The sequence below is a fragment of the Cimex lectularius genome, unplaced genomic scaffold (assembly GCF_000648675.2).
Source record: "Cimex lectularius strain Harlan isolate CLEC.00 unplaced genomic scaffold, Clec_2.1 scaffold77, whole genome shotgun sequence".
Classification (NCBI taxonomy): Eukaryota; Metazoa; Arthropoda; class Insecta; order Hemiptera; family Cimicidae; genus Cimex; species Cimex lectularius.
In genome coordinates this window covers 765,320-786,560 of record NW_019392836.1, presented here as the reverse complement: position 1 = coordinate 786,560, position 21,241 = coordinate 765,320, and the positions used below count along the sequence as shown (strand labels likewise).

The 21,241-nt window shown below is 38.4% G+C and overlaps 4 protein-coding genes across 5 annotated transcripts; 1 reads left to right on the top strand and 3 right to left on the bottom strand.

Moving 5' to 3' along the window:
* Positions 1–1,354: 1,354 nt before the first annotated feature.
* LOC106669542 lies at positions 1,355–2,205 on the bottom strand. Its single transcript, XM_014399073.1, has 2 exons — positions 2,095–2,205; positions 1,355–2,032 (listed from the first exon to the last, which is right to left on the bottom strand). Exons 1-2 carry the CDS (start codon positions 2,131–2,133, stop codon positions 1,391–1,393), a joined length of 681 nt encoding a protein of 226 aa, XP_014254559.1. The 5' UTR covers positions 2,134–2,205; the 3' UTR covers positions 1,355–1,390.
* A 361-nt stretch (positions 2,206–2,566) lies between these two features.
* LOC106669541 lies at positions 2,567–3,511 on the bottom strand. The gene is made up of 2 exons (XM_014399072.2): positions 3,401–3,511; positions 2,567–3,335 (listed from the first exon to the last, which is right to left on the bottom strand). The coding sequence occupies exons 1-2, from the start codon at positions 3,437–3,439 to the stop codon at positions 2,625–2,627; spliced, it is 750 nt and encodes a 249-aa protein (XP_014254558.1). The 5' UTR covers positions 3,440–3,511; the 3' UTR covers positions 2,567–2,624.
* A 560-nt stretch (positions 3,512–4,071) lies between these two features.
* Positions 4,072–21,039, top strand: LOC106669536. Of its 2 annotated transcripts, none has more exons than XM_014399066.2 (3): positions 4,072–4,595; positions 19,613–19,794; positions 19,863–21,039. In XM_014399066.2, exons 2-3 carry the CDS (start codon positions 19,717–19,719, stop codon positions 20,952–20,954), a joined length of 1,170 nt encoding a protein of 389 aa, XP_014254552.1. In that variant the 5' UTR covers positions 4,072–4,595; positions 19,613–19,716; the 3' UTR covers positions 20,955–21,039. The 2 variants fall into 2 exon arrangements, with proteins under 2 accessions (XP_014254552.1, XP_014254553.1); XM_014399067.2 differs by lacking the exon at positions 4,072–4,595 and adding an exon at positions 12,301–13,444.
* Positions 8,548–9,869, bottom strand: LOC106669538. The gene is made up of 2 exons (XM_014399068.1): positions 9,759–9,869; positions 8,548–9,690 (listed from the first exon to the last, which is right to left on the bottom strand). The coding sequence occupies exons 1-2, from the start codon at positions 9,795–9,797 to the stop codon at positions 8,629–8,631; spliced, it is 1,101 nt and encodes a 366-aa protein (XP_014254554.1). The 5' UTR covers positions 9,798–9,869; the 3' UTR covers positions 8,548–8,628.
* Positions 21,040–21,241: the final 202 nt, after the last annotated feature.

Below are 21,241 nucleotides of genomic sequence, written 5' to 3'. Positions count from 1 at the left end.
CCCCTCCCCTCGCTGCTTTGGTAGAGGCTTCCTGGGTTACTGAACCCACACTCCTCAGGCAACGGGTGCGTATGAACTCCCGGGTGGGCGATCAGTCCCACATTAAAAATAATACTGAACCACGGGAGTAGAGTATCCAAGCGGCTCTACTAATTGAGGTTGGACTCGTGGTGGTCGTGGTTTGTAAACAAATCGTACCTTAGCTGGAGGCCAATCGGAGCCGGAGTTAGACTGCCTTCTCTATCTCTCCGGGGGTGGCGAAAGGCACGGCTGAAAGGTCGTGCCAGAAACCACAAAACTGCATTTTTCAAGGCACATGTATGGATGCGCCCTTTTCAGGGCACTTCTGAACTTGGTTAGCACTGCACCACCTCTCTAGCCAAGGAATGTGACAAGTCCATGCATGTGAAATCTTCCTGGTGATCTCTTTGAGAACATTCTGAGCATCCCCTCGGGGATAAGTCCGGAAGTTAAAGATCCTCATGGGTCTCAACACCCACGAGTAAAGATGGGAACATCTGCCCTAAATCACCCTTAAGTGCCAATAAGCAAGTTAGGCATTCCTAAAAATGTTTGGATCTAAAAAGATAATATTTAATGCCATTATAGCTGCCTGGCTGTCCGAAAGTATGTAGATCTCCTTTCTTAAAATTCTTTATTATATTCCTGACAGAGGTCCAGAGTCCTCAGCTCTCAGGGATTTCGTTAAACTGTATTTTGGCTCTTTTAAACCTTAACAACTTCTCCCTGCTCTATCTTTGATCCATCAGTATATCAGGGACTTTTACCGAAACTTGGGTTGACTTTTTTTAAGCATCCCTTTTATCCATGACCATCTGTAATGGTCTGTCAAAGTTGAGTGTTCCTTTCTTTGGAATTTGATGAATTATCAACTTAAGGTCATTCTCAACATACTTGAGTTTTCCCCTCATTTTGTTAGGTTATAACCATCTAATTTATATAAATTTGCTCACACCTTTTTTGATGGCTTCTCCTTAGATTGGGCTATATTTCTTTGAATCTGTTGAGTCCGTTGACACTCACGGAAGCCAGCTTTTGATCTTATATGTATAAGAGTGGGAGATCGAGTGGGGTTTTCATCTCTATTGTGGAACAAGTGTGCATTGCCCAGTGCATTTCAATTTTTTTGTGTCCCCTTATTCAGTGTGATTGTCGATGCATACACTTAATTTGGTATAAAGCATAAATTGAAACTATCTTGAACTAGAGTCAACTATGTCCAATGACATTTTTGAAAGAGTGTTGTCTTAAGTCGATTGTCATAAAATTCCAAAAAACTAATTATAGGTGGTGTGAACTCTCTTGGAAAGAGGGATAAAAAGAAAAGAGAATGTAAAATATTAAAGACAATTTATTCCCTTGAGTGAATTTAGCAGAAGCAGTTTGATGGACATCCGTATCCATTTCCGAATCCACTTCCGTATCCACTTCCATATCCACCTCCGTATCCACATCCGACGTCATGGTTGTAGCACTGAACGCCGGCAACGGGTTGAACGTAGGTGTCGACGACGGGCCTGCAGTGGCTTTGGCGTACAGGTAAAAGGTCGACGTGCTGATGTACGACGGGCCTGTTCCTTGTTTCGGTGACGGGCATGTGATGGACAGAGTGGTGAACAACGGGCCTGCATAGCCTCTCGACGACGGGGACGTTCTTGACGAAGGTCTGTTCTACGTGACGGACGTGGTTCTCAGCCATGGGTACGTTTTCGACGAGGTGCTCGACGACTGGACGGACCATCTGCTTCACAACGGGCACTTGGGTCATCCTGGTCTCGACGACGGGTTGGCAACGCTTGGAAACAACAGGTACGTTTGTGACGTGGTCGTGGCAAACTTGGCCCACATGGTTTTGTACGACGGGAACAGAATGGGTGTAGTATTCCTGTTGGTGGGCCACGGCGTTGCGGACGACGGGCACGGCTGTTAGACTTTCTTCACATACAGGGCGGACACATTGGTCGACATGGTGTCCGACTACGGGGAGGCCGTAGGTACAGCCGTAAGCGGCCTGAAATTCGGATAAGAAATTGAACGTGATATTACACGAGTTAAGTGATATCTAGGACTTACATTAGCGCACAAAGCGAGAACAACTGCGATGACTTTCATCGTTTCCTCTTTCAGAGTCCAGTGAGATGTGGGTAAAATTTCTCGCGTGGAGGTTTAAATACAGTTGTCGTTCACCATCTCGGTTATCCTTTTCTCCCGACAATGATAGCCCTTGTATTTCCGTGCGTGCACCGGATAACGGGAAAAAAATTGCAGACAACGGACGATTCGGCAGGTTCCCTAAGCTATCTACTACAAGGAAATATCATAACGGAGAGCCGAGATAACGCTCACCACGCGCATGGGGCAAAGCACTCACAAATGTTACTTTATAATTGTGATGTTCTAAGAGTAGTTTTCTATTAATTCGATATTTTACACAGCCTAATTCAAGTAAGTTAGTAAGATTATATAGAGGATCCCGCTCGTGCCATTAGCTTTTTTTCATCTCAACTAAAAGCCTTAATTAATTGTATTATATAGAGAGATAGACTATTGGAATAAAAATGTTTTATTTATATTTGGTATGTAAACAGATTAGAATGATGGGGTTAACAGCATCCAGTGCCTTGGTAAAATGGAGTTTGGTAGTTGGTGTATCCGCCGCATCCACAACCACATCCGCATCCGTTATAGGAAGCGGGTTGGTCACAGCAGGGAGTAGCGGGTTCGCAGACAGCGCGGACTCGCTGTTCGACGAGGTTCTTAACGAAGCGTTGCTTGACTGGGACGTGTGAGACGTGAGATTCGACGACGGGCCTGCATCTTGTTTCGGTGACGGGCACGTGACGCACATTGGTGTGGACGACGGGTGTGCATCTCCTTTCGACGACAGGGACGTTACGGACGACGGTCTCTTCGACGGGCCTGGTGTATTTCTCAGTGACAGGGACGTGGCATGTGTAGGGTTCGACGACGGTCTTCGTCCTGTGCCTGACCACGGGGACATGGCGCGTCTGGCATTCGACAACAGGACGGCAGTACTTCTCTACGACCGGCACGTGGCGGACGTATTTCTCTTCTTGCTGGCAGACGGTCTTCTCCACGACGGGGACGTGACGGGTGAGGCACTCTTCTTGGTGCCTGACCGTGTTCCTGACTACGGGGACATGACGGACGCACTCTTGGACCACTGGGCGGACGCAACTCTCGAGGTGGTGAGTGACGCAACTGGGGGCGCTGCACGAGACTGGTTCGCAACAGGGAGTGGGCAATCGGTCAAATTGAGAGACTCCGCATAACGTATCACAGCAATAGGCGCACTTCATTCAAAAACAGTAAATTATCCATCTTTTATATTGAATAGTACATCTTAATGAAAATTTACCTGGACGGCCACAAAAAGGCAAAGGACCTTGACGAACATGGCAAACGGTTATTAAGGACTAAGTGAACAATCCATCGAGCATGCAGTTATATAGAAATTTCTTAAGGGTTTTAATCACGATTCATCGAGGTAAACAAATCGAATTCTTTCCAAGACCGGTCGTTATCCTCCGTTGTTTTTAATTTAGCCCGCGTAACCAAAATTGAAAATTCACGTAGGACCCTCTGTTTACTTAACGCCTCGTGCCACGACCAGGCTTCTCCTACACTTATCTACAGATGGTGGGGGCTACTGCTTCCGACCTGCTCGATAAGACCCATCTCGCTGACATTGCAAGGACCTTTAGAGGAAAAATGGATAAAATTGTTTCTAAACAGCTCACAAAATCTGATAAGCGTAGATGACGTGTAAACAGACGTTGAAAACAGCAGAAATAGTTTTCTGATGACGTGGGAACTAATAGTAATAACCTGTGTTATGCGCAAAACGCATTACATTTAACAAACATAACACTCGACCGATAACGACGCATTGTTTTCCATTTCTGCTGGAATAAAGAATTGGAAGGTCGACATTTTGGTCGAAATGATTTTTAGGTTGAAATGATTCAGAGATTTAAATTTAAAACCTTATATCCAGGAGATTTAAATAAAGCCGTGTAATTTAAATACGAAATATTTATAATCTGTTATTAGAATTTTTGTTTGTCTAAATGGAAATTAAAAAATAAACAAAACAAGAAATCGATAAATCAGACATATTATCTTGTGTATACAACGTACTATCGTTGAATTTACTGCAAAGTTTTAGTTTCTATTACGAACAAGTCACGTCAAACAATTGAAAGATAGGTAAAAGTTACTTTCGTTGTTTATACCGTTTTTGTGATATTTATTTATTATGAGATTTATGTTGACAATTGATCTCAATGAGAGGGAGCGCGGTGTAGGCCGAACGCCACCTGAGAGGGGACAGACAAAAATGGTGGGGCCTCGTTTGTCCTCAAAACAGTTTCTTCAGAAGTGTGCCGGTGTCGTTGAGTGAGTAAAATGTTTACAAACGGAAGGAAAACGGTTATAAATTTAACTGGAAGTCTTTTCCGGAAGAAATATTGCTTTTAAACGGATGACCTGTTGAGCCCTTTGCTGTGATCGCTTCAGAGAATGGGCCATACTTGAACGAAACTGACATCTTTGTAAGAACCATTTATTAGTTGTTTATATATACCTAAACTTTAATTTAAAAAACAAAAAATCGAATCTTTTAGAATCCACTTAAAGAATTATCGATACTACCAACTTTTGTTCAATTATGAAGTATTATCTTGAAACCTGAAAGCTCATAACCCCTCTTGAAAGATATGTTTTATTAGACTATAATGAAGAAGAATATATCGGGTTGTTTTATATGAAATATCAAAAAATGTTATAGTTAAGTAGGGTTAGAGACAAGACAATGAGGTTTGTTTGGTTTTTGCAAAATTTTTGATAGATTTGTTCAATTACATTGCAATAAGCTGTAGTCGTGGTCTTACAAGGTGGACTCACCTCATTCGTACACCACCAGCCATTGTTTATTTGTTTCGTGCGTAAATTTGGTAATGACTTATAACTTGACATTTCGTCTACTTTTAACCACTGACTAAAATCGACGAAACTCATTTCTCTTTCAACTGTTCCAAGCCAGTGAGTTAACCACTCAAAAATCGACCTTTGTTTACTATTCCCATAGTTTTTTTTTCTTGAAACGATTAGTGAACTTGAATTCAATTATTTAGAGTCACCTAACAGTTTGATAAGGATTTCTTCCATAGTCAGCATGAGAACAGCATCGATAAGTAATAACTGCTTATTTTAGTGTATATACGTTTTGGTAGTACACAGCAGGAAACTTCTTCACTTATTTTTTTCAATTAATAAAAACGGCCGGATCATGTAAAACACCCCAATATATCTTATAGTAATTTTAACCGGAGAATGTTTACAAGATTGTTCTACAAATTGACACTTTGTCCCATTGTCCCTTCCTGCTTTTAGATTACTGCTTTTCCTTGATCAGCTTGACCGTAATCTATGAGTATCAATGAGAATATTCTTCTCTTAGTTGGTATGGATGCATATTTGCTTATCTCATGCTTTCGTCCTCGTAGATCCATAAGCAATTACATAAATCTAGCTCTACAAGAATATTCTTTTAAGTAACATGTTTGAATGTTCCTTAATGAAATAACACTATTGGTCTGATGTGTTCTTAACATGTGTATTTATTGGGGTTTTTATAATTTAAATCTTTTAGATAAAGTATTTTCGTCTTTTATCTACTACAGCAATTATTACCTTGTCTGTATTTCTTTCTTAATCTTTATTAGATTTATTGTGTAATACAAATGATCTACTGTAGTCGTATTGTGTAATTTTTATGTGTCTTTTAGTTTATGAGCGTGTTTTTGTTAATTTCGCTTTTATACCTTTCTTCTATGCTTGCTCGTTTGCCTCTTATCTTACGTTTACATGTATATTGATTGATATCGTCTTCTCTTTTGTGGTAGCTTTATTATGAATGCCTTTTGCTTTGCGCTCTACTTGGTCGCTGTATTTGTTCATATTTTGACGGTGTTATTTTTTACACTGTGTAGTGTATGTCTCTTTTCCTTTGTAGAGAATGTGCCCCTGGAGAATGTTCTTTGTTTGTTGTAACTGTTTGTTCTACTCTGTCTGTATGTCTGTCTGTCTCTCTCTCTCTCTCTCTGTCTCTCTCTCTCTCTTTCTTTCTCTCTGTCTCTCTCTCTCTCTCTCTCTCTCTCTCTCTCTCTCTCTCTCTCTCTCTCTCTCTCTCTCTCTCTCTCTCTCTCTCTCTCTCTCTTTCTTGTATTCATTTTATAATTTTCCGTTTTAATATTTTGCGTGTGTGGTTGCTTTTAAACTTGGGTCTTGCAAATTTATGAGCCAGTTTTCCTACATTCGATTTGATACCCTTCTTTTATATTAGCCCGTTTATGTACCACTTTTTTATGTATATTACATTATTTGTCCTCTTCTGTTCTACGAAAAATGTTTTGTTTGGTGGCTTTATTGTGATAACGTCTGTCTGTCGTTGTCTTATCGTGACTGTTTGTCTTCTAGTTTCTTATATAGTTAGTTATTTTTGTTTTTATATTTTTCTTTTTTTGTTTACCTTGCTTGTCTCTTGTCTTGTTTCTACTAATATTACGATTAATATTAGTCGTACCATTTTTCGTTGCATTCTCTTTTATGGTGGTTTTATGGTATATGCTCTTTGTTTTATGCTCCAGGTACCTGTTGATATTTTGATGCTGTGTGTTGTTTGCCTCTTTTCCTTTGTGCGGGATGGGTCCTGTTTATTTGTTTACACTGTTGTGCAAGAATTTGCTGATCTTTGTTCTATATATTATCGATAATGTTTTATAATTTTTTATAACCGTTTATTTGACTGTTTCCTCTTATTTTGCCCCCTTCTGTTTCTTTGCATATTCATTTCGGTGTTTTATTTTCGTATTTTGTCTGTTGACTTTATTGTTATAATCTTGATCTGTCGTCGTCCTACGTTGGTGTTTCTTTGTTTATTTTGATTTCTTATAGTTTCATTAACATATACTTGTTATTTGCGGTTTTATACCTATTTTTTATATTAACCCGTTGGTATCTTTTCTTGTGTTCACTTGTATGTTCCGTTTTATGTCGTCTTCTCTTGCGCAGAAGCTTCATTGTCTGTCTTTTGTTTTATGTTCTACATGTCGCTATATCTCTTTGTATTTTTATTCTGTTTATTTCTTATGATGAGTATTATACACCTTTTTCCTTTCTAGGGAAAGTGTTTTGTTAACGTGTTCTTTCCTTTATTTTGTGTAGACTTCTTACATTTTGTTGAATTGTGTACTATATATAGTCATTTACGTTTTACTTTTTTACCTTTTTTTGTTTTACAATTTTCTGTTTTGGCATTTTGCATGATCTTCATCTTCCTTTGGTTTGGTTTTTCGTGGTATTCAAATTTATATTTCATTTCAGCAAACCCTTGTAAATGAAATTTTATGTTTATTTTCTTATGTATGGTTGTATGTAAGGTTTATTACTTAAGCAGCAGCATTTTGATACTTTTTGTTGTACTTGTTTGAACGCTTTTTTTTTTTGCCTTTTTCTTATAAAGATGTACTGGTTCTTCTCTTTTGTGGTGAGTTTTTTGTTTTGTGTAGATTTAATTGGACATTTTCTTGTTCTTATGTTATTATTTTTATTTCGACTATTTTCTGACAATTTGTCCCTTTATCTGGACATGACTTTGTTCAATGTCTTTGCTGTATAATGTACTGATTTATTGTAATATCATTTTTTGTTCGGTACCTGTTCATGTTTTACGTTTATTATTGTCTATTAGTGGTCTTTCTTGTGGATTCGTATGTCATGCTTGCCTTCTTCTTTATTTATGTGTTATTTTACAAGTTTTTTCTTGTATTTGTTTGTTAATCTAGATTCGTTCTTTAATTGACACTACAATGTCACTTTTTGTTAAATGTAGCAATTATTATATTTCTTTTTGTTTATAGTATTTCTTTACTGCCATTTTTTTCATGGTAGAACCAGGTTCAGGTCACCGAAGAGTAATCATAAATAAATTTCTTGTAGAACAATCCGCAAATGTTGACAATTACTTCATCATTGATCTCATTGCCAAAATCAGCCATGACAATGCTTACTTATTGAAATTACAATACATCGGTTGGTCTAGTAATGTTATCACCTCTTCGTATAAGATTACTTAACAGTCTAGATATTGCATGGTGTACAACACTACCATAAATAATAATAAACATACCCATGAATAAATCTTTTAGTGGTTTTGTAAATAAAATTATCAACCAATCATTAATATGGCATTAATAATCAGATATTGTTTTGCTTTAGGCGTTTTATTCATTTAATGACTGATAGTACCAATTTGACTCGGGATTTAGGAATTGTTTATTGTTTTTTGCAGTTCGTTTACTTTTTGTTTTGTTTTGTTTTTAGCGGTATCTATTCGGGATGAATTCCTTTTGAAAATTTAAGATAGTTTTGTCAGTTCTTGCCAAGTGGTTTAAGTCGGTTATAGGACAATAAAAAATTGTACGGGTAAATATATAAGCCTAGTTTTAATTAAAATATGCGGAATTTATTATATAAAACATCTATAAAAAATTATAAAAACTTCTCTGGTCCGTTTTCTTCTGCTTAGCAAGTGGCGTGGGTGTTGTAGGTGGCGGGGAGGGTCTCGGTGGCGTGTCCGGCGAAAGATCCGGTGTAAACGTCTCCGAGTGCGGGGGCGGCGAAAGAGGAGGTGGCGTAGGAAGCTGGTGCGTATCCTTCAACTCCAGAGTAGAAGCCGGGAGGGCAGGGAGCACAAGGGTTAGAGCTTGAACGGACGCGTTGTTCAACGAGGTTCTTGACGAAGCGTTGCTTGACGGGGACGGTGGTGACGTGGGATTCGACGACGGGCCTGGACCTCCTCTCGGTGACGGGGACGTGACGGACGTGTTGATGGACGACGGGCTTGGTCCTCCTTTCGACGACGGGGACAGTGCGGACGACGGTTTCTTCGACGGGCCTGGTGTATTTCTCAGTGACTGGGACGTGGTCGGTGTAAGGTTCGACGACGGTCTTGGTCCTGTGCTTGACTACGGGAACGTGGTGGGTGCGGGTCTCAACGACGGGGCGGGTGTATTTCTGGACGACTGGGACGTGACGGACGAATTTCTCTTCTTGTTGGGAGACAGTCTTTTCAACCACGGGAACGTGGCGGGTGAATTGCTCTTCTTGGTGCCTGACGGTTTTCCTGACGACGGGAACGTGACGGACGCATTCGTCGACGACGGGACGGACGACCTGTTCCAATCTGTGGGTAAGGCAAGTGGTGGGAGCGTTGTAGTATCCGGCGGCGTTGTCGACGAAACCAGATGCAACACCATCGAGGTTGTTGCCTGCGACGTAGTCGACGGCGTCGGTGGCGGGAGCGGCGTTAACGAATCCAGTAGAGACTCCGTTCAAGTCGGTGGCAACTCCGTCGAAGCCGGTGGCAACTCCGTTGAATCCGGTGGCAACTCCGTTGAATCCGGTGGCAACTCCGTTGAATCCGGTGGCTACTCCGTTGAATCCGGTGGCTACTCCGTTGAATCCGGTGGCTACTCCGTTGAAGTCGTTGGAGACTGTGTTGAGGCCGTTGGCGACTCCGTTGAAGTAGGTGGCGTCGTTGGCGTAACCGGCATCGGTGCCTTGGTAGACGCAACCAGCAGCGAGCTAAAATTTCATTTTTTTTAATGTCTACACCCTAATTTAAAAAAGTCGTGAAATTTCATTTGTTGTACCTGGAGGGCCGCAAGAGCGAAGATGATCATACCGTTCATGGCGTTTGAGATGATTCTGCTTCTGAATTGAACCAATTAGCTTATATATTCGAACGAAACAGCCATTTTTAATGTAATGTCACGATCGCTTTGCGAAGATTATGTTGATATTTACAGGAGCGCTCAGATAGATACTCTTTACTTGGGATAAACATAGGTCATTCATCTCACCTCGAGCCATGCCGATTTCGAATAATAACTTTGACCTTCGTCCCATCTTTCTAATTAAAATTAATAGTTAACTGTCACTGCCAAGGCGTGCAGCCGTAGGATTCTTGTATTATCAGTGTTTTTTATATCATTTATGGTTAACTGACCGTTTGAATCTTGATATTCCTATTCAATTGTTAATAAAAACAACAATAAATAAATAAAATAATTGAAAGCCAATTGATAATTACTGCTTCTCTTTTCAAAAGATCATGACATAGGGATTTTAACTATAATTATGATAGAATGTTTATAATTACTTTTAATTTCATTGAATGTTTGTTCTTTGTATTATTTTTCTTGTGGTTTTTAGCCTAGGAATTTCGTATTTTATGGCTTGTAGCAACTACGGCAGACGAACACGAAAGTTGGGTGAATGTTTGTGGTTGTATGAGAGAGAGAGAGAGAGTGAGAGAGAGAGAGAGTGAGAGGGAGAAGGAGAGAATAATGGAAACTAATAGAAAGACAGAGACGAAAAACAGAACATTAGATGTACATATGTATAGGGAACAGTAAGATAAAAAAGAATGAGTTAGGTAGTAAGACATGGATATACAGGTGAAGACAAACATCACATTAACAACATATTTTAATGTGTTTATTTCATGTACTTTTTCAATTTTAGGCTCAATTAAAAATAATCTTTATTATCAGTTTATCTCTTGTAAATATTTGTAATAAAGTTCTTTAGATGGAATTAGGACAGTTTTGATTAAATATTTAACCATATCAGCTGCAAGGGTTACAATTAAGCTTACTTTGAAATCATAAATCCTATCGCTTACTAGTAAAGAATGAGTTATTGAACATCATTGGACCTTGGACCACATGGACATCATTCAGATGTGCGTTTCATACAAATAATATGTACAAAAATATGCCAGTTTTTCAATGCAACTAATAACATTCATTACATACTAATACCAACTGCGAAAGTTGCAAGGTACACTATGTCCAGGTCTGGCAAATTAATTGCTTACTAATAAAGTATGTACTTAACGCGAATTGGCTGTCTCATCGGCAGGCATTTCATAATGGTTCCGTATGGTTACACTGGTCTAGACAATTTCTGTAACATAAATGAACGGTTCAGAAGTAGCCATGGCTTATGAGGCAATTATAAATGTACAATTGGTCTGACGGAGTGTGCCTATTGTGCTTCTTCTGACTGCACAGAGGATACGAACCATATAATTATGGAGTGCCCAGATTATGAAGAAATTAGGCAAAATCTTTTCAGGGATATCGAATCCTTGATTGGAGCGACCTTTTTTTTTAGAAACGTTGATTACAGCTGGTAGAAATAACATGAGCTATCCAATTTATTGTTTTATAAGGGAATGTGGCATTGAGGTATGATTGAGAGGTACATATGACCGTCACTTAGTTCATGGAGCGAGGGATCTACGGGTGGGTGCTTCTCTTCCTCGGCTTGGGTCTCTTGTCACGTGCCTCCTAGTAGGTGGAATAAACAAAACCTAAACAATTACATGGGTAATTTAATATCATATAACCCCCAAAAATATGCGTTTCAAAAAATAAATAAAATGAGGGTATCAGTTTTCATTCAGTAGTGAGACACACCAGCTGCAAAAGTTACGGAGTGACTTTTCAAATCAGGACAGTCAATTGCTGACAGTATGAGTTATTGGGTCACGTCATCATCATTTGGTTTTACCTTTTCAAAAATTAAAGTTGAATGAATATATATTATTATGAATTAGTATTTAATATACCAGCTGGAAAAGTTGAGGGGTAAAGTTTTCTAAACGTGAAAAATCAATTGCTTACTAGTAAAGTATGGATTATTGGGTCATATCGTCATTATTGAGGTATGCGTTCCAAATAACAAATATATATAAATGAAGTATTTCATTCAGTAGTGAGACATGCGAAAGTGCAAAAGTGCGAAAGTTACGAAGTAATTTTATCCAAGTCTGGAAAGCCAATTGCTTAAAAGTAAAGTATGAGTTATTGGGTCATATCGTCATTATTAGGTTTTGCCTGTTAAGAAATGAAATAGGAATGAATAGATTTTATTTGGCATTATTATTTAAATACAGCAGGTGCAAAAGTTACGGGCATAAATTTTTCCAAGTGCCAAAAACCTACCGATTATTAGTAAAGTGTGAGATATTGTTCATCATCACTGGGCTTTACCTTTAAAAAATTAAATAAGAACGAGGGTATGTCTCTCTTCGTTAGTATTTAGATATAAAAGGCTTAAATGTTACCGGTTAAACTTTGCCCAAGTTTGGAAAGCAAATTGCTTACTATTAAAGTAAGAGTAAATGGGTCACTTCATCAACAATATAGGGTTTGGCATTTAATCCAAAAAATATTGAAGGGGATATGTCAATTTTCATTGGTATTAAGAACCGCAGCAAATGTTACGAGGTAAATTTATGGAAATGTGGTCAATTGTAATTTAAATTTGATAAAATTTGATTAATAAAGTCTCAGACCTACAAAGTACCCTTGCGACACTCCCGATTTTACTTTTCTAAGCTCGGTGTTCTCATTACCTTTCTTCGTTTTAAGTCAATCTGAGAGGTAGAATGTCAAAAATGTAATTGTATAATCAACATTGTTGTCTGGGGTCTGCTGTGTGATGAACCTGCAGTTTGGCTCTACTCCAGGCATCCTAGCTCCATTATCCTCGCTGGTTTCGACTGTCAGACTTTTCTCCAGGTAAATTGGAGATTTAGGGTTAAAGATACGTACGTTCATGTGTGGTATTTCAATATCATAGTGATAAAGTGTGGGACTTAGAAAGTACCCTTGCGACACACCTGTCACTTTACCATCATACTAGTCCTCTTAGCCTTGCTGGTATGTCAGCCATTTTTTTCATCTATTCCCTATATGTTCAGTGGAGTGTCCATGTAGTACAATTCATGGGACTTAGGAAGAACATCGGGACAAATGTGTGTTTGCCTCTCCTGTACATTCATTAACATTGGTAATATATTTTTTATGCAAACAAATAAAGTAATGGTTTTTATTTGTTTCTTTCCTTCTATTTATTTCTTCGTAAATTTTCAAACTTGTGGTCTACCCTCGATAAAACACGATCATGCCCCTAATTATCACCGATACGCATAAGTATTGTCAAATAAGGAAAAATTCTCAAATCAATTTTGAAAAAGAAAAGATCACATATTCTCGAATTTGTTTGGCAATCGTCAATCGATAAAACAGTGGGGCCTATTCTATTTACAGGGTTGTTTGTACAATTAGGCATGTTTTGGCCTTTTCCCCACTTATAACCCACCCCGACCACACGTCCACAAAACCGACGGATTTACATTTCATCTCCTAAGGCCGAACGTGACGCTTCACAGCTGAAATCGCGATTCCCTTATCTGAGATAATAAAGCATGCCTTGTCCGTTTCTTTTTGTATTTGTTGGAAAGAAAAAATTCATTTTTATAAACGTAAGTCGATCAAAAATCTTTCTCCTTTTTATTCCTAGTGAAGAAAACTTTTGGAAATTTGTAAATGTCTTCTTGGGTTCTGCGAGTTTCTGTCATTTCTGGACGTTTTGACAGGCCAGAACATCATGTATAGGCAGGCTAAATTGATTCAGAAACGAGCAACCCTTTGAAAATTTGTCTTATTAAATGTAACGTTAAATTTTTTTGTATGTTTTTATGTATCTTATTCTTTTTGCTTTTAGATTTGATATCTCTTTATTTCTCCCAGCTTTATCGTATTTAAATCTAAAATTATTCACGTTAGTTCGATGGTTCGGTTTTACTATCTTTAATGAATGTCTGTGTTTTTATCTCGCATTAATTAAGGCATTAATTAGTAAATTAGACGTTAATGTGGCCATAGTTTATTACTTTTTTCAATTAATTACTTGGTTTTAGCTTTTCCAGTCATCCTGACCACCAACGCCGTTTTGATCAACAACTGAGCATTCTGTAAGTCGTTAAAGCAAAAACAAAGTTTGGTTTGATGGTCTGATATTATTTTAAAACCTTTGTCAGCAGTTTTATCCTTAAACTACTGCCTTTTGTGTCTGTTTTCTCTGACGTTGATCTTTTTTCTTTTGTTTTAAAAATGTAAAATTGGAGTTTTTTATTCGATTCTTGTTTTTGTTATTTTTTATGGTTTATTGAAAGTATGATTATAAATTGTATGCCAGTTGTTGAAGCTTTCAACAGCAGTTAGGTCAATCAAATACGTCTATTTTCCCTTCAGTAGTTCAATCCGTATATTTTTCAGTGTTTTTGCCATCTTTAATTTTTCAGCAGTATGATCTTCCCAGCTCAATCTGATCCGTCGATTTTCTATTCATTCTTCAGACAATTGTACTTCAGAGATGAACCATCATGGGTGGATGGTTGCATTCTTTTTATACATCAATTCTTTGTACAACATTAGCTGTAGTTGTTGATTTTCCGGCACGCTGATTGAGCATCCCTGATTTTCCTTTTCACTTGTTCTGTCCGTCACATTTCAACGTTTAATTTTATTTATACTTTTGAAGGGGGGGGGGGTTTAAATAATGAAGTCATTATAGTCCCCATCCACTGAATGACCGCTGACGTACTCGATATTCAGCCAACGGCCCTCCCACACACTCATAATAATGTGTAGAGATTAGTGACCGTTAATCGATAGTTATTCAGATATCGTGAGATGCGGTCGGGTGTGATGTAGGTTTCAGAAAAACACCTCTCAACGCAAGGATGGCACAATTACACAGAAGACAAACACTTTGAGTGAGTAGATATACTTTGTTTGAATATAAAATATATTTTGCATTGTATAAATTCACTTATCCACATCCTAAATGTATTTGTTAAATGTAAACATTGTTTGTAAATCCCAGGCCCTGAAGATGATCTCAATAAAAGATCGAAACGTTGGCACGATAAAGAAAATGTTTTTCTGAAACCTACATCACACCCGACCGCATCTCACGATATCTGAATAACTCATAATAATTTAAATTTACAAATTACACATTATATAAAATATACATATACAATACACACATAAACATATACACGTACACAAGGAGTATATAATTTCTATATTTGAGAAAACACCCCCTGTTTCTCTCAGAAACAATACAGCGACCCGCTCGCCCGAGTCCATCTTAAGTCAGGACTCATGACTACTTGCTCCCGTGAAGGTGAATTCTAGTTGATATTGATCGACCTCCGTAGTTTAAATTGATGTATTGGATCTTCAAACCTTGACCTCAAGAAGATCCAATACATCAATTTGAAAATGAAGGTGTCCGTGTTTCACACGGGTATGGCCGATCCTGAATCGGGTTAGCACGAATCTTAACCTTTCGTTTCATACTTTCGGAGAGTCTTCGTTCATTCGTGCTCGCAGGTGCTTTGACCAGGTGCACTGACGCCGCCAACGCTCTCTGACAGCATTCTGTGCAGCTCGCAAGGCGTCACCGGCCGGGTCGCGGTAGTTCGGTCTGGACGGAAGGACGTCCCAGCTTTCGCCGTCTCGTCTGCACGTTGGAGGGATCCATCCTAGCTCACAAATCTCTGGAATTCTCTTCCTTTGACAATCCGCTAAGCTGCCTCCCTTACCTCTTTTAAATCCCTCCTGTACCAACACCTCATCCCCCTCCAAACAACGACAAAATAGTTCACAATATTATTAAGTGCTTTTACTACATTAAAAAGCTTTTACCTTACTTTTCTCAACTTTTAAAGTTACAGTTTGCGATTATGTTCGCAAAAGACGAAAATTCTTTGTTATTAGTACATTTCCCTAAATTTTTATTATTCTACTATTATTTCTATTTTTTATATTTTGTGTTATATGATTTAGTACAACTTATTTTACTTATTGTTAATGTCCTTCATTAATTCAAGTGCCAGATTTATAAAAAAATTGTGAACTTTTTGTTATACTAAGAGGAATTTAGTCATTGAATAAATTATTCTCTCTATCGCTATCTCTCTCTCTCTCTCACTCCCTCTCCCTCTCTCTCTCTCTCTCTCTCTCTCTCTTTGTCTTTCTCTCTGTCTCTCTCTGCTTCTGTGTCTCTCTCTCTCTCTCTCTCTCTCTCTCTCTCTCTCTCTCTCTCTCTCTCACACACACACACACAAACACACACACACACACGTTTGACGAATACCACCTATTTTCCGAGGCGCTACAACTCAGCATATCTCCCTAAAAAGAGCACAAAAAGACCTAGTTGAAAATTAAATAAAAATATGAATCAACAACGTGAAATTTAAATCCCTGTATCGAGGAAAGGAATTTGCAGTTTTTCTCGAAATAAAAATCAATTAACACTCCTTTTAAATTAAACTTAAAACTACTAGAATTATAATCATTTATCATGTAATGACAACTATTTAAATTTATAAAATTTATGCTTAATTTTATTTAATTTTGCAATCCGTTTTTTCTCATAGTTGAGTAAATTGATTTTATTGGCTAATTTTTTTAATGTATTGATAGTTTGGAACGTATGTACCAATTTATCAATTCCTATGTATGTTTTCTTACTTACCCTCTTCTTTGCATATTTATTAAATTCTTTTTGTGAGTAAATTTTTTTAAGGAAACAACTCTTAATTTTATTAACATAATCTCTTCCTTAAATGTTAGCCTCAAAGAGAGAAATCGGACCTGGGTGAAAAGCGAGTTCTTCACTAAAATGTGATACTGTAAACCTTTTGGGGTAGTTTTCTTTATTTTCTATTAATTTAAGTAAAATTTCTAACATAATAATAATAATCCTTATGTGGTTACACATTTTATTTACATTTCACACGTAGCGTTTCTTTTCTTTTTTTTTCTCAAATCCAAAATTGTCCAAATAACCTCAAACCGTCGTTGTTCGGTCATGTTTGCAATCTCCCATTGATGGAGTGTTTTGTGTTCTTTTCGTTGTCCTTCCAATGCCACAAAGCGTGGAGTGTCACGGACGACGTGAGGACACAAGTGGATTTGCTACCACACTGGTAAAAATATGAACAAACGGCGAGAAAGAAAATTAAATAAACACTTTAAAGAAACAATTTTAATACTTAAAACGATTAGGTAAAAGCCCAGTTTTGCAATTTTTCATAGTTACTTCTTACGGTCTATCGCCATTTCATGCACTGTACATATCAAATAAGTTTCAACTACTCTCAAGTCACTTTTTTTACAGGTCATTCGTTAAACTTAAACCCGATTTTTTTTTTACTTGTTGTTTAATGTTTGTCAGCAGTTTGTCGACCTAGATTATTCCCAGCCTTTGTTGTGCCATTTTCGAATTGGATAATTTCATTGGATGCCTTTTTGCAGGTGCTTTCCATAAGTTTTCTGAAACGTCGAGATTAGGTCCTGGAGATTCAGTTGCAGTAAAAGTAAATAAATTTTAAATTATTTGTTTGTAGCCTTAATTTTACAATATCTTGCTAGCTGTTCGAACCTCCCTGATCATCCTCGTCCTCCTTGTCTCGCGTTGTTAAAAAGCTATCTTTAGCTAAACGGTTTGCAGCCTTTTATCAAAATTATCTGCAGACCGTTAACTAATTTTAAGCTGTTGGATTATCCTTAATCAATTCGATCCGTTTATTGTCTCTTCAATTTTCACTGGATATAATTTCGGCGATGGACCAATGGCAGTGGAGGTCTGTTGTATTCTTCCTTTTTCTACATTGATAGATTTTAACAGTTGTGTATCGACTGCTTTATGGAAATTTCGAGCAGTATGATCATACCTGATTCGTATATTTTCTGTTCCGTTGTTACAGTCAGTACTTTTTAGTGTTTTGCCAACTTTAGTGGATGTCTGTGTGTGGTCTTTATTCTTGCTTGAATTTTCGCGAGTTATTTGCATTTTTCTTTCTATTTTGTACATCGCTCGTTGGGTCGTGTATTGCCTTCCTATTTTTTACAGATTTCTCAGTAGTCTGATCATCCCTGATTAATCTGATTTGTCAATTATCTCTTTATTCTTTAAGTCAATTGGACTTCGGCATTCAACCACCATCAATGGACCTCTGCCTGTCGTTTCTTTTTTGAATATTGACTTTTTGTTTGATCGTGTGTTTTCTGACAGTTGTTGAAAATTTCCCAGCAGTTTCGTCTTCATTGATCAACCTGATCCGTCAATTTTTCCACCATTTGATCTATCCGTTAACTTCTATTTCCCCTTTCATCTGTTCTGTCCGGCACATTTAATCGTTTTGCCATCTTCAATGAATGTCTCTTTGACGTCTTTTCCATTTTTCCTTTTTTATAAATCGATATCGTCTGCCAGTTTTGAATATTTCTCAGCAGTCTGATCATCCCTGACCAACCTGATCCATCGATTTTTTTTCTTCATTCCTTTCAATCAGTAGCTTTCCGTCGGTTTGCCATTTCTGATTACATTGTTTGTATCAACAATGATTTGTTTTTCTTTTTAATAATTGTCTGCCTGTTGTTACGATTTGTCAGTTTGTTCGTCCTTGTCCATTTAATGCCTTACTTTATAACTGTAAGATTATGTTGATGTTTTTTTACTGAATATCTACCTACAAATAAACGTTAATGAGATATGATCGAACAATTGAATATCGATGGTAATCAACTGTTACTATTATATCATGGATGTTTTATGAAAGATTTTGTACTAAGTACTTTTTTTAGCAGTACTAGTTAATTTTTTACAGTAACACGACTAATTGCCGAAAATAATTTTTTGTTATTGTTACCTTGATTAGATTTCATTATTTGATATGTATTGTCAATGTATTTTCCCCTTGACTTTCCACTGTTTTAAGAATAAAGTCCAAGTTCGTTTAATATATGTGTTTGGTGAGGAAAAGAACATAAGATTATTGCTTATAAAATTCTTCCAGGTTTGAGATAATGAAAGTCTTGTTTTGTCATACTTACCTGGTTCAATTGATATTTTAAAGATGGTTTGAATGTTTAAATTTATTTGGTAAGCCCTGTATTAATATATTATTATTATAACATCTTATGTAAATAAAAACGTCGTTTTTTCATATTGTTCTCTTTTATATTTCATCCTAATAAGTTATGTTATTGTGACGTGAAAATACTCGTTTAAAATCGATTTGGCGTATAAAAAGCGTCGACTATTTGCAAAGGCGAAGGTAGCATGGTCGATGGCCTCTTCGATGACCTCACGTCTTTCTCCCTTATCCGAACTATGTGAGTCAAAAGACTAAACAATCCAGCTAAATGATTATACACACGGATTTTCGATAACATTTCGGTATAAAAGGAGTCTGTATTAAAAAATCGGCGTTATAACGCGTCGAGGCGTCGACGGACGCATCGAGTGGTACATCACGAGAGGAAAGCTCCAAGATAAAATTTAAATCAAAATTTAAATAAATAACAGTAGAAACTGACAAAGCGGAGAGGGGGGTATTTAGAAACAAGAGAATTTAAGAGAAAGAATGCTAATTAAAAAAAACAGTCAATAAAAAATAATCAAATTCCTTTTATTTACTCGTACAATACAAACAACGTGACGGAGGTTTATTTAATAGTAAAAACCCCTTTCAAATATTAGGTACAAGGGGAGGTTGTTTTAGAGATTTTCCCGCGTGCGGGATGAATTGTTTGTCTTTTCACGGACCTTGGGAAATTGTTGACAGGATGGCCGATCCTGCCACGGCCGGCCCGGCGAGCGCCTTATGTTTGGGCACGATGAGCGTGATCTTTCCCGATATTCAGACACGTATATATATACTGGGAGACAATGGGCCGAGTCACAATCTACTTTATCTCTCGGAACGGAATGTTTATCGAGATAATTTTCGCAGCGGCCGTCCTGAAGGTAACCGATAGGAGCTCCAGTCTTTATCGTTCTATTACATGGATTTATGATAATTTTGTTGAATTTAGGTGACCGCCTGTACACCGCAATGCCCGTGTGGGCATCCGTGTTCCCCTTCGCTTCCACAGTACGCATTGCCGTCGGCACAGGTGCCTTTGCCGTTGTACGGCGGGGTCGATCTGGCGGCCTTAGGACTCACCCCGGCGCTTCTCGGACTTCCTTCTCCACCACAGGCATCTTGTGGTTGCTTGACGCACAAGTTGGAGAGCGTCGTCCGCCCCGTGGTCGACGAGTGCATCCAAAACGTACCGGTTGTTAAAAAGACCATCCGTAACGAGGAGGAGCAAGTGGCCCGTCAAGTGCCCTATCTCGAGAAGACCATCTCCCAGCAAGAAGAAAACGTCCTCCGACACGTTCCCGTAATGCAAAAGTTCACCCGGCCCGTCGTCGAGACTCTTACGGTTCACGTGCCGATTATCAAACACAGGGCGAAAACCGTCATTGAGCCTTACACGTGCCATGTCCCCGTCACCGAGAAGTTCACGAGGCCCGTCGAAGAGACAATCGTCCGTAACGTCCCTATCATAGAAAAGCGCACCAGGCCTGTCATGCACCAACAGATCCGTCATTTTCCAATTTTAGAAAAACGGCTGAAGCCGGTTTTGGACCAGCAAATCGTTCACGTACCCGTGAAGGCGCGGTACCTTAAGAACCTAGTCGAGCAGAGGGTGAAAGCTGTCCAAGGGCCGTGCTGTCTCTGTCCGCCGGGACTTCATCTCCCGGCCTTACCTCCCGGAGGCTTATTTCCCAGTTTGGGTGCTTTAGCAGCTTTTCTCCCTGGATCGGCAGCCCCTCAATTGCCGTCTACTTTCGGCTTTTCGCCGGCTCCGGCTCCTGCGCATCTTCCTTGCGTTCCTCCTCATCCCTCTCCGCTTCCGTGTCTGCCTCAGCTTCTCCAATTGTTAGGACTCCCGCCGCTACAGTTTCTCCAAGGCCTACAGGGCCTTTCGTGCCTCCCTCTTTCTTTGCCTTACCTTCCTCCCGGAGCCCCGCAGATGCCCGCTCTTCCCAATGGCGCTGCTCCGCTTCCCCCATCCGGTGCTCTTCCTGACGCCCAACCCGCCCAAGCACCTACTTTAGCGCTCGCACCAGGGCAATAACTTATAAAAAAAACTCCCAAAATGTTGTTAACTAGTGTACATAGGCCTTTTTATATTTAATAAATATTTTTTATAATTTTTTAAATTGTCTTCTTTTTTAATATGATCCATTAAAAACAACATACGCGTTGTAAACTATAGAAAGATTTAGTTATGAATTTAAAAACAGGAAAAAGTTCAGGAATTTATTACTGGACAAACCCAGGTGGATGTTTGTCATAGAATTAAAACAAACAGGGCAAAGGGGATTGAGGAAGTTCAAAACAACGAAGTGAACCAAATAAACA

Coding starts and splice junctions, on each gene's coding strand:
- LOC106669536 (XM_014399066.2), top strand. CDS start 19,717: ATGGGCCGAGTCACAATCTACTTTATCTCTCGGAACGGAATGTTTATC. Junction 19,795..19,862: donor TCGCAGCGGCCGTCCTGAAG/GTAACCGATAGG, acceptor TGTTGAATTTAG/GTGACCGCCTGTACACCGCA.
- LOC106669541 (XM_014399072.2), bottom strand. CDS start 3,439: ATGTTCGTCAAGGTCCTTTGCCTTTTTGTGGCCGTCCAG. Junction 3,336..3,400: donor GCCTTTTTGTGGCCGTCCAG/GTAAATTTTCAT, acceptor TTTTGAATGAAG/TGCGCCTATTGCTGTGATAC.
- LOC106669538 (XM_014399068.1), bottom strand. CDS start 9,797: ATGAACGGTATGATCATCTTCGCTCTTGCGGCCCTCCAG. Junction 9,691..9,758: donor TCGCTCTTGCGGCCCTCCAG/GTACAACAAATG, acceptor ATGAAATTTTAG/CTCGCTGCTGGTTGCGTCTA.
- LOC106669542 (XM_014399073.1), bottom strand. CDS start 2,133: ATGAAAGTCATCGCAGTTGTTCTCGCTTTGTGCGCTAAT. Junction 2,033..2,094: donor TTCTCGCTTTGTGCGCTAAT/GTAAGTCCTAGA, acceptor TCCGAATTTCAG/GCCGCTTACGGCTGTACCTA.